Source organism: Prorops nasuta, unplaced genomic scaffold, assembly GCF_024137725.1.
Source record: "Prorops nasuta isolate Cenicafe-Biocafe unplaced genomic scaffold, Cenicafe_Pnas_1.2 PNAS00053, whole genome shotgun sequence".
NCBI lineage: Eukaryota > Metazoa > Arthropoda > Insecta > Hymenoptera > Bethylidae > Prorops > Prorops nasuta.
Window position 1 is genome coordinate 11,061 of NW_027116850.1, and position 15,869 is coordinate 26,929.

At 40.4% G+C, this 15,869-nt stretch overlaps 3 protein-coding genes across 6 annotated transcripts; 2 read left to right on the forward strand and 1 right to left on the reverse strand.

Moving 5' to 3' along the window:
- Positions 1–2,324: 2,324 nt before the first annotated feature.
- LOC136784388 (uncharacterized) lies at positions 2,325–3,438 on the forward strand. 2 transcript variants are annotated; one of them, XM_066745003.1, is made up of 3 exons: positions 2,325–2,669; positions 2,746–3,143; positions 3,283–3,438. In XM_066745003.1, the coding sequence occupies exons 1-3, from the start codon at positions 2,630–2,632 to the stop codon at positions 3,436–3,438; spliced, it is 594 nt and encodes a 197-aa protein (XP_066601100.1). In that variant the 5' UTR covers positions 2,325–2,629. The 2 variants fall into 2 exon arrangements, with proteins under 2 accessions (XP_066601100.1, XP_066601102.1); XM_066745005.1 differs by having other exon boundaries at positions 2,788–3,143.
- On the reverse strand, positions 3,134–5,770 carry LOC136784389 (uncharacterized). 2 transcript variants are annotated; one of them, XM_066745007.1, is made up of 3 exons: positions 5,494–5,770; positions 4,026–4,239; positions 3,134–3,955 (listed from the first exon to the last, which is right to left on the reverse strand). In XM_066745007.1, the coding sequence occupies exons 1-3, from the start codon at positions 5,519–5,521 to the stop codon at positions 3,694–3,696; spliced, it is 504 nt and encodes a 167-aa protein (XP_066601104.1). In that variant the 5' UTR covers positions 5,522–5,770; the 3' UTR covers positions 3,134–3,693. The 2 variants fall into 2 exon arrangements, with proteins under 2 accessions (XP_066601104.1, XP_066601103.1); XM_066745006.1 differs by having other exon boundaries at positions 3,442–3,955; positions 4,026–4,244; positions 5,494–5,766.
- Positions 5,771–13,741: 7,971 nt separating this feature from the next.
- LOC136784372 (pupal cuticle protein 20-like) lies at positions 13,742–15,772 on the forward strand. 2 transcript variants are annotated; one of them, XM_066744982.1, is made up of 5 exons: positions 13,742–13,862; positions 14,092–14,350; positions 14,516–14,650; positions 15,044–15,385; positions 15,471–15,772. In XM_066744982.1, exons 1-5 carry the CDS (start codon positions 13,854–13,856, stop codon positions 15,557–15,559), a joined length of 834 nt encoding a protein of 277 aa, XP_066601079.1. In that variant the 5' UTR covers positions 13,742–13,853; the 3' UTR covers positions 15,560–15,772. The 2 variants fall into 2 exon arrangements, with proteins under 2 accessions (XP_066601079.1, XP_066601078.1); XM_066744981.1 differs by having other exon boundaries at positions 13,754–13,862; positions 14,071–14,350.
- The last annotated feature ends 97 nt before the right edge of the window (positions 15,773–15,869 follow it).

The window sequence follows — 15,869 nt, forward strand, 5'->3', positions numbered from 1 at the left end:
CCTAGCCCAAACACTATCATCCTACACGCAAATAACTACCTACTCCCTCCTTCCCCCTCCTCCCCCAACCGTCCCACCACTTTTCACAAAGCTTCAATTACGCCCCATCCTCGCATTATAGATATCGGAAAAACTCCACTTGAAATTAAACCTTCTCTCTCCCTCAGCAGCAGCTTTTACTCGCGAAAATAGTACCGCTAAACTTTCATAAAACACACCACTCGATAATATATATTACGTATATAGACCTCGCGATCAGTAGTTGTTTAATAGCGACCGGCTTAACAATAGTTTTCTCCCTATTTTTTTTTTTTTTGACATGTCCACCCTCTCCTCCCTCGCCATATAGATATAACAACGGATAACATTTATATTTGGAAAACATATCGAGATTGCCTTTCGCGTCATTTTTACGAGCGCCCTCTGCGACAGCATCGCAAAGCGCAGGTCCAAATTAAAACCTCTCGAATATTATTTAATAGAATAGAAAAGAAAAGAAAATAAATAAATAAAAAAGCGACCTTTCGTCAACGCGTTTCATTTAAATAAATTCGCGACACTGCCATTCTAATTTCAACTTTTCAATGTATAATAAAAATTCCTTCCGAATTCGTAGAGCCTATTAATAGGATCTTCCTGCTCTCAAAATTTTGAGCCAATTTATGCGGGGCAACACCCACGCAGGAAATAGCAGTAATATGATGCGTATCAACACTCGTATAATTTCTCTTTTTTTCTTTCCCAATTATTCTCATTACTCGCAAACGAGAGAGAGAGAGAGAGAGAGAGAGAGAGAGTATTATTATTCGTCGCTAACCAGACTTTTCTCACCCCCCATCCTGCAGGGAATAAACATTTTTCTTTCCTCTCTCTCTCTCTCTCTCTCTCTCTCTCTGTTATAGTCCAACTCGCGTTTGCAATGCCCCGCTGTGGTGCTGGTACATACTTGCCAGTACTGACAGCGTAGAAAAAAAAAACAAACAACGGTTGAGCTTCGTCCACAATCTCAAAATTATAATAATAATCTTTTTCATCTTTTCCAAAAACAAATTAGCTCCATCTCTTATAATAAATCAAAGTATCGTGTTACACACACAAGCGTACTTGACTTACCTATGTGTATAATGTGTGTGTGTGTGTGTGTGTGTGTGTGTGTGTGTGTGTGTGTGTAAACACTATATATACTTACTCGACAATCTTACACAAATATTTACGGCATGTAATTTAAATGTATAATGTATAGCGAGGATGAAATATTCTTCGTGTATTCCTAAAAGCTGGGATAAGGCTAAAGGTCAGCTGCATAATATAATATCAATGATTCGACCAACACAAACGTAATTATGGTATTGAATACGGCGAGTCTCTTGATACCAAGATTCGCACGAGAGGAGGAGAGAGGACGGTTTTAGCAACAAACTCTTATCAAGGGAGAGATAAGCTGCATAAAAATATCGGTTAACGCTCGCATCGAATACCGAGCGATGCTTTTTCCCAAGCGTCAGGAATATGGCCGAGTAAAATGTTAGCATGGCAGAGAGCGGCGCTAGGATACGAAAATTTACCCAACGAGTGGGTGAGAATTTCATCCAACTTCGTTCCGGCCATGTTTCGCTTCACCGCACCAGCAGCAGCAGAATTATTGACTTGGCCGTCGAGTGTCGCGACCCCCTCGCGCGTTAAGGTTCTCTCGAAAAATCCACGACTACGTAGTACGATTGTACGAGACGCGAGAAGCAGCGTACCTATATAGCATCACGCTTACTCTGGAATAACATCATCGCGAACCGTGTTATAACGCGTATAACCTTCAAATATGCCGGGAGAGACAAAAACTCTTTTCAACCATGTGCGGAAATTCCTCCAATCAACCTCAAAGATCACGCTTCGACTTGGGAAGCCCAGTCGATGGGAAATCGTGCAAAGACTCGACCACGCGCACCAAAGAGGGCTGATTGGACGCGCGCGAGGGTCGGAAACTAACCCCCAAAAACCGAGAACGACCTTCCTCCTGGAGAGAAAACTCCAGCATTCCACGCCCCACCAGTGAGATAAACTTCGATTCAACGGGACGCGAGCAATCCTTTAAACCCATAATGCAATATTCCACTTACTTGCTCTGTGCAGTAGCTCGGAAAAACTTGGTAAAAACGGATCAATTCTCACTCACAAACACGAAACTTTAGCAGGCAATCACAGCACAATGGCGAACTGCGAGTACGTTTTATAAAAGACCGAGCTAATGCTAGCGCCATCTGTCTTGCCATTGGTCCAATTAAAGTCGCGGCTGCTAAATCCATTGGTCCGTACCGACCAATAGCCAAGGCTACTACGTTTGCGCGGGAAAACCATTCGTCATGGCCCCAGCCCAATAACAATCGGACATTTTCTTCAATCGATTCTTTCTTTCCAATCGAGATATCGATTTATATACATGTGCATGCATATAGTACAGTATATGTATGTATATACCACACGACTATATTATTACGATACGACCTGCTCCGCTGTTACGTTACGACACCCGGCGGTAGAGTAGACGCTTCTCGCACTATAGAGACATTCTTTGAAACCCTTTCAAATTTTAAAACCCAAATATCACATCGATCGCGCGAAAAACCTTTTAGCAATGAGCCAACAACTGTCAGATTCCTTAAATAATGTACAAGGTATTATACAAGAATCCAATAATTTACTATTACATTAATTTACGGGTAATATGCTTCCATTTGTTTTACCGATTAGACGAAAATCACATTGTTGATACTCCAAATATCACTTTAACAGAGATACGATCGAAAATCCATCATTTGCGGCAAAAATTGTTAGCAATGAGGAAAACGTATGTGGAGAATGAGGTCAAAGGTGAGGAAACAGCTCGGTTAAAACGAAAAGCCGAATGTAAAAATGATTGCATACTGGACCAAGCTAGCGAACTGAATTTAGCGTTTGAAACGATTGGAACAAATTACCAACAATTCTTAGAAATTACCAAGATCTTCGAGGAAAGAAGGAAGACACAAATTGACAAAGTAAAGAAACAGCGAATTGACCTAAAAAACGAACTAATGATTTTAAAGAGAGAAGTGGATGAACATAATGAGAAGTTAGCCGGGATTGAAGTATCAATAAAAACAAATGAAGTACGTTTTCTCCTATTTTTCAATTAACTCGATGAAAATATTGACAATGAAAAGGATCGTAATACTGTCGTTCGGTGTACGCTTTCCTTCACCAAGAAACAAACGTTTTATCGTTAAAAAAGAAAACAATAATTTTTAGAACAAGAATGCAGTACGAGCAAAAGCGTTACATTCGACGCAAAAAATCAATTGGTTTCATTATTTACAAGAAAGAGTTAATAAATTACTAGAGACCCCTCAAACAGCAGATTCGGAAGATTCCACGAGAGAAATAAAGAAAATAAAAACTGAATAAACAAGAATATCATCGATGTAAGACACTTCTGCTTCAATATAATTGTAACATCCACATCTTCTTAATAATTTCTTAACAATTATAATTATTGTTTAGTCGAATATAATTATACAAATTATAAAAAATATTACTATGTACAATTGCTTATTTGCCTTTCGACATGTATGCGCTCCCAAAACGCTTTGAATTTTTTATAGTCGATTGTTTCAGGGAGAATCAGAAGAAAAGTTAATTCTATAGCAAATTCTGCCTAAACTATTTAAGTTGAGAATTGTAATGTTGGAGCTCCTTTTCAGTATTACGCATTTCTAAGACGGCACTCGGAAACAAATTAATTATACGAGTAATTTTTTTATTCAATGTATCTATTTGCGATCGTTTATCGATTAGACGCTGCATCAACGAGCTGTTTTCATTTTCCATATTAGTGATTTGCTCTTCCAATTTAGCACTTTCTTCTTTCATTACTGTGACATCCAAAGTACGCATATGTAATTTGACGTCTCCAGGCGGCCTCCTAAAAAATCGTAAAGTTTAGATTTAGGAGGCAAAAGAGTTATTAAGAAAAGAGAGAAATTATTCCTTACCAAGCTTTATAATCCGGTGGTAATTCATTTGGTCTCTCAGAGTCTTCGAATGCTGTTATAGCTTTGTTCAATTTAGATTCCATGTCATCTTCCTCCAAAATATCATGTACGTCGTTCACAATCGATTCATATAATACTTTCATCATAGTTTTATGCATCTTTGCACTATTTCTCTTACAGTTTTTAAGTACGTCAAGTATCCGAATGAATTCATCTTTGCTGAAACGAATTACTATAATTGTAAATTTTATAGATGGATTAATTTTATAAACTAAGCAAGGTAGGGGCAAATGGACTCAATAATAAATGTAAACAGTACAAATATATTTTTTTTTGTAAATGACAGAAATTTCTCTCTTTTTTCAATGCAAGTTCTGGTTGTCTTTCGCTCGCTCAATCAGGCCGGGACTCGTGCAATTTGATATCAATGCTACATATTTGCAATAGTCCAGACCTAGCTGAGATTGCTCGCTCGTTTTGCAATGATTCTGCATGGTTGGCTGAAAATTGAAAAATATCGACAAAGCATCAAATACCAGAAATATAATAAGCAATTTTAGGTTTAAAATATCCCAGGATCGACGATAGATTTTTGCACAGAATTTACAAACAATATTAATGATATTTGTTAAATGTAGCAAAGTGTGAAACAAGTAGAATCGATCCAAGCTTGTCGCTGAGAAAATTGCAGAGTAGAAATGGCTTTGAGATATTGTCAATTGTATACGCAACATTCTAGGGAGCTCCGGGTGAAGGAGAGATAATCATAGCGAGAGCACACAAGGCCAATGACACATGTTAAAATAACAGTCCAGCTTCTACTTTCAGTACTTTGCCTTCCGTTAAATGACAAATTGATCTCTTTCAAATATATTCTACCCATTTTCCGACCTATTTCTTTTCCATTCGAATATCTGTTTACTGTATACATAACATACAATTACCATAATTTGCTAAAATACTGTGTCAAACTGACTTGTCGACCTTTCAGCTAGCTAGCTTTGCTCCGTGTACCTTCCTTGAAAAATTTTCATACTCGACTCTGGCACACACAATGAGAACGATTTAATTTCCCACTGTTGACTTATTTATCATACATTACACACAATTATAAATCATGATTGATTCATCGAGATGAACGCAAGCACAAGCAAAACACCCGCCTGACACTTATCTCTTGTTGGCAGTGTTGTTTCTCTGTTGAATATACGCAGCCTCGTAAGCACGCAGGCACGCAGGCACGTATGCACAATACTATTATAGACGGATAGAAGCATTACTTAAAAAAAAAGAAAGAAAGAATACTTGAACATTAGAAAAATTGTATAAAAATCTTCTGTTGATTCTTTAAGAATAAAAATTTAACTTTCTATTTGACAGCGTACGGACGGAATAATTCAAACGGACAAATATCAAATTATTCCATTCATTTTTAGAGATTTGTAAAGAGAGTTTAAAATTAGCTTACCTGAGAGATTCGGCGATACATTTGACATTAGTGTCAATAGCAGTTAGGAAAATTCGTAAATTATTCTTCGTATTCTTTTCCATTGTCTCTAATAATTGATTGTATTTTTCACGTTGAATCCTGTTTTTCTCTATTGCCCAATATCCTTTGTGTTATTTTTTATGCTCTCTTACATTACAACGGCTTTGCGGTGTCGAGGTGTATGGTGTATGGCGCGTGTTTACATCTGTTGAGTGTACTGTACGTGTGAGCATACGTGTGTGACGTCGTGTAACGGTGTAATAGCGAAGCGAGCGAGAGGGGCGACTGGGCGAGGACGAAGAGATAACCCAAAATACTTACGAGATGGAGCCACCATCGGAAGAAATTGAAAGCTTCTTTAGCGTTTTCATATTGGCACACCTGTTATCACGGTCAATGGCGCCAATTTTATTGTTCAAAAATTAAAATAACATGTTAAACAAATAAAATCTATATAAGAAAATGCATAAAAACTTAATATAATTTCATAGATGATTTTCAAGGTTTCTATTACTTAATACTGTTACCACGTTAAGATTAAAATTATAATTATAAAGATTTAATAAATTGTTAGAAATATTTACGCGCGATATGCGCAAGGCTTGCACATGAGACGTAATAATAAATAGAAATGAATGTATGTACATAAATGTATATATATGTAGTAATATAAATCTGCGATTAATAAATTAACAGCATAATGAAAGATTTAAAAATTGATTTCTCCAAAAGGGGTGGTATCGATAGATGGATGTGTATCCGAAATAAATGTGGACAAATGCTAGGATTGTCCCATAAACGTTGATATTTAGAAAAGACATATGTTATACTTGATGGTTTTTCATAAAACATTCTCTTGTTTACTTTACGTAATTACATATTAATATTTTGAACGTTTTAATTTCGCGAGCAATTGTATACAGTAACTGTTGATTATTATATTATAGAATTGCTGGTACTTGTGTTGTTTGCGAATCGCGATGATTATAATGAAATACGTTTATAGCGTTATTGTTTTCGAAATTGAGGTTGACTACGTATAGATGCCAAGTGAAAAATATTCCGACAGTGTTTATGAGAAGGGTAGTGAAAGAATTAACAGTGGAGAGGGGGAGGGGGCGAGGTGTGAGGTTCGCATCCGATAATTTAGTGGCTGCAGCCAGGTGTCTGTCTATATATATATATGGTGTATATAGAGCGAACGCTCTGCTTCGTACAAGTGGATATGACCTGAACAAGTCTGGCCATCTTTCATCGGGTTGCAAAGGTCAGTCGATGGTTGCGGCCTACGGTCTGCGGCTGCGGCTGCGGCTGATGGCTGGAAAAGCAGGAAAAGACGGAAGGCTCGATCGGTGCTCTGCTATACGCTCCACTCGGAAAAAAGACCATCAGACAACCAGACCCTTTCCACTTGCTCGAGTTAATTGCCATTTGCGATATTACCTATACCTTTTACACCATTATATCATTATCATTAGCTTTGCGCAATCATCGTTATGCTATGGTATAGAAGCATTTAATTATGGTATATGAGATATTTCTTACGAACTTATGTAGATAGATCGAGGAAATATCGATATATGCCGTTATAAAAAAAATCCAAAGAATTTTTCTTGATATTTTGCACAAGCTTTTCTTATTATGTTTATTGGTCTAGGAATAAGGTACGTCCTTTCATATTAGGCCTGCTTCAGGTTACCCTGCTCGAATATATCAAACTGCCATGACCCATGCATCGAATCCCCGACTTACGTCTCAAACTTATTTTCTCGCTTAAGAGAAAACTGGCGCAATAAATCCAGGTCTAAATAGGACGCAGTAAAATTTCGCATTCCTCTATACGTGCCAATTCCCTCGGTTTACTTTTTCGACCAATTTCGAGTTTGCTATAGTCTCTCTCTCTCTCTCTCTCTCTCTCTCTCTCTCGATAACGATATCTTAGTGAACTTTTTTCTCTTGGTCTGGAAAATTCAGAGAGAGTTGGCATATTGAATTATTATTATTTTAATAGAGATAGGGGGATTCCCTCGGTGTAAAACCGCGGGCGCGGTAATACATATATGCGTATGCGCAAAACTCTGCTGCTCTCTCGTACAAAAGATTAGTTGACGTGTGGCGTATATATACGTATAGTACCGTGTCCTGCAGTTGCGTCAAAACGAGACCGCGCAGAAAACCGCAAATTTTCTCTCTCTCTCTCTCTCTCTCTCTCTCTCTCTCTCTCTCTCTCTCTCTACCCCCTTCGTTATACGAGTCGCCTCAGTCATCCTTTTCCACCTGACTTTATGTATGCATACGTATATATATACATATAAAAGGAAGGCGAAAAAAAGTCTTTCGAAACTCCGCGATGAAGGAAAAGTGGGGAATATATTTTCTCATCTCCCGTCGAATCGAGTCTCGACTTAACCTCTCAAGCACAAAGAAACGTGTACGGCCCGTTTGATTATCGATTGGAAATTGGATGGAGCTCGCGCGGCTAACCTTCGTTCGACAACAATACCTGCGCATGAATGATTGTAGGCGCATGCCGATTGGCCCGCGCAGCGCGCGCTGACCATAAATGGCCAAAGCTAAAATGCGGCCGTAATATCAATGAAAAACTTGATTCCATAATAAATAATCCGATCCTTAAGAAATCCTCGGTGTACAATCATTGCAGTTTTGTCGAGCCAACTAACATGCCTCTTTGTCGTTTCATCTCGTCGGTTATTAATCGATTTGCGCTATTCGTGCATGAATGACATGATATAATTTATATAATAATAAGAATATTACCGCGTGCGAGTTTTCGAGCGAGGGGTCATCGTATCTGCGGTATGGATGAATTAATTTATGGCACGCGAATGCGCCTCTTATACATACATGCAATTCGATATACATACATATATAAGTGTGTGTGTGTGTGTGTGTGTGTGCGCGCACGGGGTGCGGCTGCCGGCGGAGAAATGGACTAATCGTGCGATGCTTACGGGAGCGCGAGGTGGTGCAGGGGAGTTTATAATGGGGTGGGGATGCTCGTGCAGCAATACAATGCTAGCTGCTTGTGCAACTGTGTGCAAGCGGTCCATAGTCCATTGAACAATATTGTTCTTTGGGAAAAGTCCGATCCTCGTGTTATGTCAGAGTTCAGTCGACGCTCGCTCGCGCGCGAAAGCTAACCAAAATATGAGTCAACACGGTCCGCAAGAGTCATCCAAAACTCCCATTTATATAGCTTATTTACTTCATTATTGCCAATTGTCAATTGGCATGGGGAAAACTTATCGATTAAACTCAATGCGCGCTTCCTCCATACACACACGCGTTTTATAAAATCCCATATTGAATCAAATGAAATTTCCAAGTGTTGAAAAGTACAATTACAGTTCACCCAATACGTATATACGTATATGTACTATGGTACGGCTATAGGAAAAGAAGGTTCGACGTTTTAGTCAATTGGATAAATAATTCTAAATAACGCGCGAGACACTATACACACACAAATATATATATAGGCTAGCTTTCGACTGGTACATATGACGTACATACGTGTCACGGCGCGGCCGCTCCTATATACTGCAACTGCACCAACTAATTCTATCCGCACCTGCGATTATTATACACTAAGTAGCGCGACGATAATTAGTCTATCTGGCCAAACGAAATCACTCGTATCTCTCCCTGCACTTTCTCAATTTCTTATCACTCTACTTTATCTGCACAATTCATACATATATATATATATATATATATATATATATGTAATAGGTATATAATAAATTGTCAAAGACGAAAGTAAATTATAATGAAATAATAACCGCGCGATTAGCATGATAATTTGTCCAAAGTCTTGTGTACAACTCGGGAGATTAAATTATTCAGGTAGATAATATATATCTTTGCAGGATCTCACAGTTGTTTTGTATAGGATACATATATAGGAGTTATAGAGCACACAGACTATGTAAGAATTTCTGCGCGGCTATTGGGGGAAGATCTCAACCGTTGAATCTACATCGAGGAATCCATAAAGCGAATATACAGAGTGCTGCGAACGAAATGAACTTTGCGCGAGCGATGCAAGCAATAAATATTCGTCGAAATGTTTTCATTAACCCTGCAGCTGCTCGCTAGGATCTCTTCGTGATACTTTTAGAGGCGGCCGGTGGATTTTGATAGGTCAGGGAGCGAATAACGAGATCATCATTAAAGGAACATCGACCAAAGGATTTCTTGAAAACTCTCCCTCTCTCTCTCTCTCTCTCTCTCTCTCTCTCTCTCTCTTTAGCAAATAACTTGTTGCGATAAAAACTCTGCGGTGCGGCTCCCTTCTCTCTCTCTCTCTCTCTCTCTCTCTCTCTCTATAGTGCCGGTACAACAACGATAATAATCATGATGATCGTCGTAATAAACGTACTGCCAGTAGAAGAAATTTCCCTTACCTCTTGTGCTGTACATATATATATATATATATATACAAGTATATAGAAATGGGTGATGTTGCTGGGAGATACGATTGGTGCTGTAACCATGTGGGAGCATCGGGGTAAATTTATTATATATATATATATATATATATACAAACTCGATTTATCCATTTCAGCACTCATTTATATATATATAAAGCGAATCGCTTTAATTTGTGAAAGAGCAGGGAGCGAACCATCTTTGGTTACTACCATTAATTTATATATATAGTAACTCTCTTCGAGCGAGTTATAAGATGGAATAACCGAAAGAGCAGGTTCTGTATAGGCGCATCGGTCGGTATACATACTCGGTCTCGGTACTCTCGCAGTACTTGACTAGTCGATGCAGCAATGCGTATATAAGTGCGTGAGAGAGGTCCGTTGCGCATCTCTCGAATCATATTGCACCACCCGACCCAGCCGACACCACGGGACACCATATCGTCCTTCCAACGCGCAGCTCTCCTTCTTTCTTACTTACTACGGACACTACAGAGCGAGAGAGAGAGAGAGAGAGATAATCCAATCGCACATCTCGAACACACTCTCCATATACTATATATGTAATAGACTAAATCTCCTAGTTCTATATATATATATATATATTAATTTGAATACCATAATAGATAGAGAAAAAGAGATTGATCTAAAATTATAATTATTCGTAAATACACTATAATGAATTAAATATCTTTAGAAAGAAAGCCATCTGATCAATGTATCTATAGCCATATATGTATGTACGCAGAAATGATCGGAGAAAATATATTTCCCATGTTTATAAGATTGTGCAAATTGCTTGTTTACGCATTAGATTGGAAAGAGATGAGATTTATGTGAGAGAAGAAATGTTGCCTGGAAATAGTTAAATCGCGCCTCTAAATTTCTTCGTACGCGTTAAGTCGCTTGCTAATTCCAGTTCCAATTTCAATGGCCGATCCGTGGCTGCGCGATCTTCCGATAACTCCGTTGCTTCTTGTATAATTTCATGCAAAATTATATCTATATGCATCGCTCTCGGCTTATTATGAGAGAATCAAGCTATTATTATTATCCCGTTTTGTGTAATCATTATTCGTTTCTTATATAAAGATACCCCGCGTATGCGTATATAGGATAATTTTTAAACTTTATAAAGTGCAATATTTAAGGAGGGATACGACATTCCGCGCGATCCTTTCTTTAGAAACACTGCGCTTGCTGACACGTGTCATCTATATATCGTAAAAGCTATAGGGGCATTTCTTTTTATACATGTACTGAGATAAGGAACAATAAAATATAATTATATATATTAGATTTTGAGATCTATAGGGTGTTGGAGGTTGTGCAAAGATTCCAAAATTCCACGAGTAGAAAGTTATTATTAATTGCAGAGCGTATTACTAATGACAGGGAATGATGTACGCGCTCGAAATAAGTTGAGCGATGAACCGAGGTAGTACTAGTGCAGTTGCAGCTATATGTATAGGTAGAGCAGTACCGATTATGTATTAGCCATGTACTATAGGTATAGAGGCATAGAGTGGCCGCGCGAACGAGTATCAGGGAGGAGGGGGTAGTGTGGGGGGAGAGAAGCCGTCAGCACTCAGCAGGCAGGCAGCAGCAGGCCGCGTATGCAGGAGTCGTATAGAAAAAAGCTAAAGGAGCAAGATTGCGATTCGCGACGCGCCAGTCGTTCCTATATACATACCAGCCCCACTTGCATTATTACATATACGCTATATATAGGGGGAGGTAACGTATACGTATAGGTACGTGCATGGCGCTAATAATTAGATGCGCATAACGCTTGTCTTGTGCAATCGCATTTCCCTTGCGGATAATCATCAGCTATAGACGAATCGCTGCTTCGTCCACTTGCCGCCTCAGCGACGCCATCCCATCCACCAAAATCCATATCTCGCACGAGCGCGCTCCTCCTTTTCGATACATCTACGTATATATATATATATATATATATATACCTATATACTTGTAACATATATGTATTATCAACGAACCTTCTATAATATACTTGCGTTGAGAAAGAGATGGAATCATATAGGACTAATATATATATATGAGACAAAAGTAGAGATGAATCGAGACACGCATACTCGCGCGCCACTATTATTTTTAAACGCAATCGATCCTTTTCCTTTCAGCTGCCTCAAAGATCGAAAATTGAAGGATGCAAAGAGTTTGTTGCTTAATATGGAAGCTATATAGGGATCGAGACGCGCGGGAGGCATTAGGTGCGTGACTGAATCGATAGGGAGTGATTAGATCTGGATATGAGAGTGCATGCTGTAGATTGTGGAAGGATGCGGAGGGAGAAGGGGAAGAGTTTAAAGAAGATCTGGATATGAGAGAGTGGATGCGCGGCGCGGCGCGGCGCGGCTCAAGGGGCAAGGAAAACGAGGAAGGTGAAAAAGATAAGGTTGCGGCGCGCGATTGGCGAGTCGTTCGAACCTACCTCTATACATATATGTATATGCATGCCCTCTTTGCGATTTAGGGGGGAGGGTGGCGTACCGCATATTATCCCCCATATACCGGGCCCCGATCTCCTCTCGTACCACCTACCAACTGCTAATTCTCGTAATTCACCATTGCGCAACGTGGCGGCATCAGACTCGTTGAGACGCGCGCTGCTTTCAATCTGCCAATATAATTATGCTGGCCATCCGTGCCCCATAAATAACGCACGTACGCCGTGTGCGCCGCGTACGTGCATGGCCGCCGTCCCTCTCGAGATCAACCCTCCGAATTCCACAGACTCCTATAGCTATCATCCTCGCTCGCTAACCCCTGCATCCACCCAATTAATAGCTATACCCATATATACATATACGCAATCAGAGAACCAAACCTTCTTTTTATTCTCTAATCTTTTATTCTAATATATAACACACTGTGCACTCTGGTCGATCAATCTGCGCATGACGCAATAGTTGGCAGCCGGTGCATGAAGAAAAGAATGCTTTTTCATGCAACATCTTTTTTGGCGCGTGCCAAATGTTGAAAATATTTCTAATATTATATCGGTGTGAATAGAGCTATGACGACTCGACCTTGGAATTTGCAAGAATCGTTCGACGCGACGATCTGTATCATGAATCGGTGGTGTTGCGCAAGCATCCCTCGTCTTCGGTGCATGCGATGCGAGAGGATTTCGAGCCGGAGCCGATGGAGGATCATCATATCCATCCACCGCTCCTTTTCCCTCTCCTCATCGCCTACTCTATATTTCTCCTTCTCCCTCTCCCTCTCCCTCTCGCCACTCGCCTCTTTCTCCGCGCGCCTTTTCACGCAGGCTAAAGGCGGCCCGCCGCGCCCACCGCCACCGGCACAAATTTTCATACTTTTTAAAAAAGTAAAGGAAAAAATAAATGGAGCGCACCTAACTCCTTCTTTCGCGTCTCTGTATTCATTTCCAGATTTATATACATGCGCTGCAATGGAACAATTGCATGGAAAGATGCATCGATGTAGCTGTCGCGTCTATAACTCGATTATAATGTTTCTCTCTTTCTATATATATAGAGGAATTTTAGGGGAGAAAGAATTTATCGATGGGGAATTTCTATGAGTGGTATATACGTATGATGATGCGGTGAAAGAGGTATAGGTCATGGTACGTCGGAGTGAGGAGAGTAGGCAGAAATGGTGCAAACTGCAGAATCCAGAGTCTGTGGCAGCGAGTGGGAGGAAGACGATCCTCTCGACACTTGGCTACGGTATATAAGAACTTGAGGATCGGATAGGATCCTCGCAGACCAATTATTACCACCGTTTCTCTCTCTCTCTCTCTCTCTCTCTTCATATCGCAACGTCAGACGGAACGACGGCCACATACTAGGATCGTTCGACAATTGGCCCAAAAATAACTCACCACCCACCATGAGACGGGTAATCTATATATACTCACTTTCTCCTCGAGAAAAAAACAAATCGCATGGAGATATTAATAAAATTGTAACACTTTTCGCGCGCGCGCGCGCTGCTGTTTCACGAAGGACGTAAATCGTGAAAGATCTGTGCGTTCGAGTGTACTTGCTTAAGACGTTCGCGTTATAAGACATTTCAATAGTGCATGTAATTTTGAAAAAAAGAAAAGGGGGACGTCGGATTGTTTCAGCTGGCAGTTTGCTTAACATTGCTAAGCGCGTGTTACGGAGCGCGATTGGACAACACGTATCTACCTCCGAGTGGAGCAGGTGGTTCCGGTGGTGGTGGATTTATCCAGGCCCCCAGAAGGCCAACCGGAGGTACTGCAGCTGGAGCTCCTGGAAGACCAGGATCGGCTGGATTTTCCGGTGCTGCTTTTGGAGGTAACGCTGGAGGATTCGGAGGTGTCGGTGGGCCTGGCTTTTCTGGAGGAGCCCCTACTTTTGGAGGTAAAGAAACTTTTCAAATATTATTATAGATTCTCCTTCCTTCCTCCCTCCCTCTCTCAACGGAATATTTCTTTGAAGGAAACTGAACAAATCCATCGATCGATCCACTTCAATGATTTATGAATATTCTGTCCGATGAAATTTATAGAGTTGAGCGATTTTCAGGTGGTGGAGGGAGAGGAGGTGGCCAAGAGATTCCAATCGTCTCGTACAACAACGACAATGGCGGAGATGGAAACTACCAATTCAGCTATGAAACAGGAAATGGTATCAGTGCGCAAGAAACGGGTCAGCAGCAAGGTGAGTGCTATACGTATACGTATAGGCCCGTACCCGGTGCATGGTCGTTCTCGTTTCCCAATAGCGATACTCCGTGCGATTAACGGACAACAATCCTTTGTGTAACGCAATGAGAAATACATCTGTTTGCAGTCGTAGTGGTGGTGGTGGTGGTGGTGGTGGTGGTGGTGGTGCTGCTGCTGCTGCTGCTGCTATTCACGCAGATTTGGCACAATTTTAAAATTAAAAATTGTCTTCTCCCGTACAAAACTATATCCAGAAATTTCTCCCCGGGCAGTGTCGCGCATCCTTCAAAGATACTCGCTGAATTTCAAATATAGAATTATACCATCTTTTGTAGAAAAAGCATAATTTTCCTACAATTTAGATATTCATGATTAATTGGCATATCAGGGGACGTCGAGGCAGTGAGTGGTTCGTATTCTTACACCGGGCCGGATGGTATACAGTATACCGTCACGTACACTGCCGATGCCGAAGGTTTTCACGCAGAGGGAGCACATTTGCCCACGCCACCACCCATACCACCGGAGATCCAGCGTGGCGTTCAACTCGCTCTCGCTGCCGAAGCTAGGGGTGAAAACCAAGACGGAAGTTACAATGAGAGAGGGAGTGGATATGCCGCCGCTGGACAAGTAGGAGGAGGAGGAGGAGGAGGAGGAGGAGGAAGAGGAGCCGCCGGCTTTGGGGGCTTTGGCGGATTTGGCGGTAGTCATGGAGCAACTGCCACTTTTGGTAAACTCTTCCTTCACCAAATACTCCCACATGTAGTTTTATACTTCTTCTCCAGAAACTTCAGCCTTTTCCTTCAATTTATCAGGTGGCCGTGGCGCTGGTGCTACTCGTGCTGGAGGCGGCTACCAAGGATCCAATTCGTACCAGCCTACCTCGGGAGGATACCACTATTAAATCATTTGGATTCGCTCTCCACGCTTTTCTATTCTGACAAATACTACATCTATGCATTTGTCACTATGATACCACTTTAAAGTAAATTCATGTACATAAATATACACCCTTTATACCCTCTCTTATTTATCTCTAAGCTACGAATATCTTATTTATATTAACATTGTGCCTCCCCTTGCTACGTATAAAAGTGTCGAGTGCATCTTTGTATTTGGAAATTTCATTTTATATAAGCGAATTAACGCTATCTTACTTGATAATTTCATAGATTATACATTACTTTAAGCTCATCTAAATACTTTCTGATTAT

Coding starts and splice junctions, on each gene's coding strand:
- LOC136784388 (XM_066745003.1), top strand. CDS start 2,630: ATGAGCCAACAACTGTCAGATTCCTTAAATAATGTACAAG. Junction 2,670..2,745: donor TTCCTTAAATAATGTACAAG/GTATTATACAAG, acceptor TTTACCGATTAG/ACGAAAATCACATTGTTGAT. Junction 3,144..3,282: donor TATCAATAAAAACAAATGAA/GTACGTTTTCTC, acceptor AATAATTTTTAG/AACAAGAATGCAGTACGAGC.
- LOC136784389 (XM_066745006.1), bottom strand. CDS start 5,576: ATGGAAAAGAATACGAAGAATAATTTACGAATTTTCCTAACTGCTATT. Junction 4,245..5,493: donor TGTATCGCCGAATCTCTCAG/GTAAGCTAATTT, acceptor AATTCGTTTCAG/CAAAGATGAATTCATTCGGA. Junction 3,956..4,025: donor CCACCGGATTATAAAGCTTG/GTAAGGAATAAT, acceptor ACGATTTTTTAG/GAGGCCGCCTGGAGACGTCA.
- LOC136784372 (XM_066744981.1), top strand. Junction 14,351..14,515: donor AGGAGCCCCTACTTTTGGAG/GTAAAGAAACTT, acceptor AGCGATTTTCAG/GTGGTGGAGGGAGAGGAGGT. Junction 14,651..15,043: donor AGAAACGGGTCAGCAGCAAG/GTGAGTGCTATA, acceptor TTGGCATATCAG/GGGACGTCGAGGCAGTGAGT.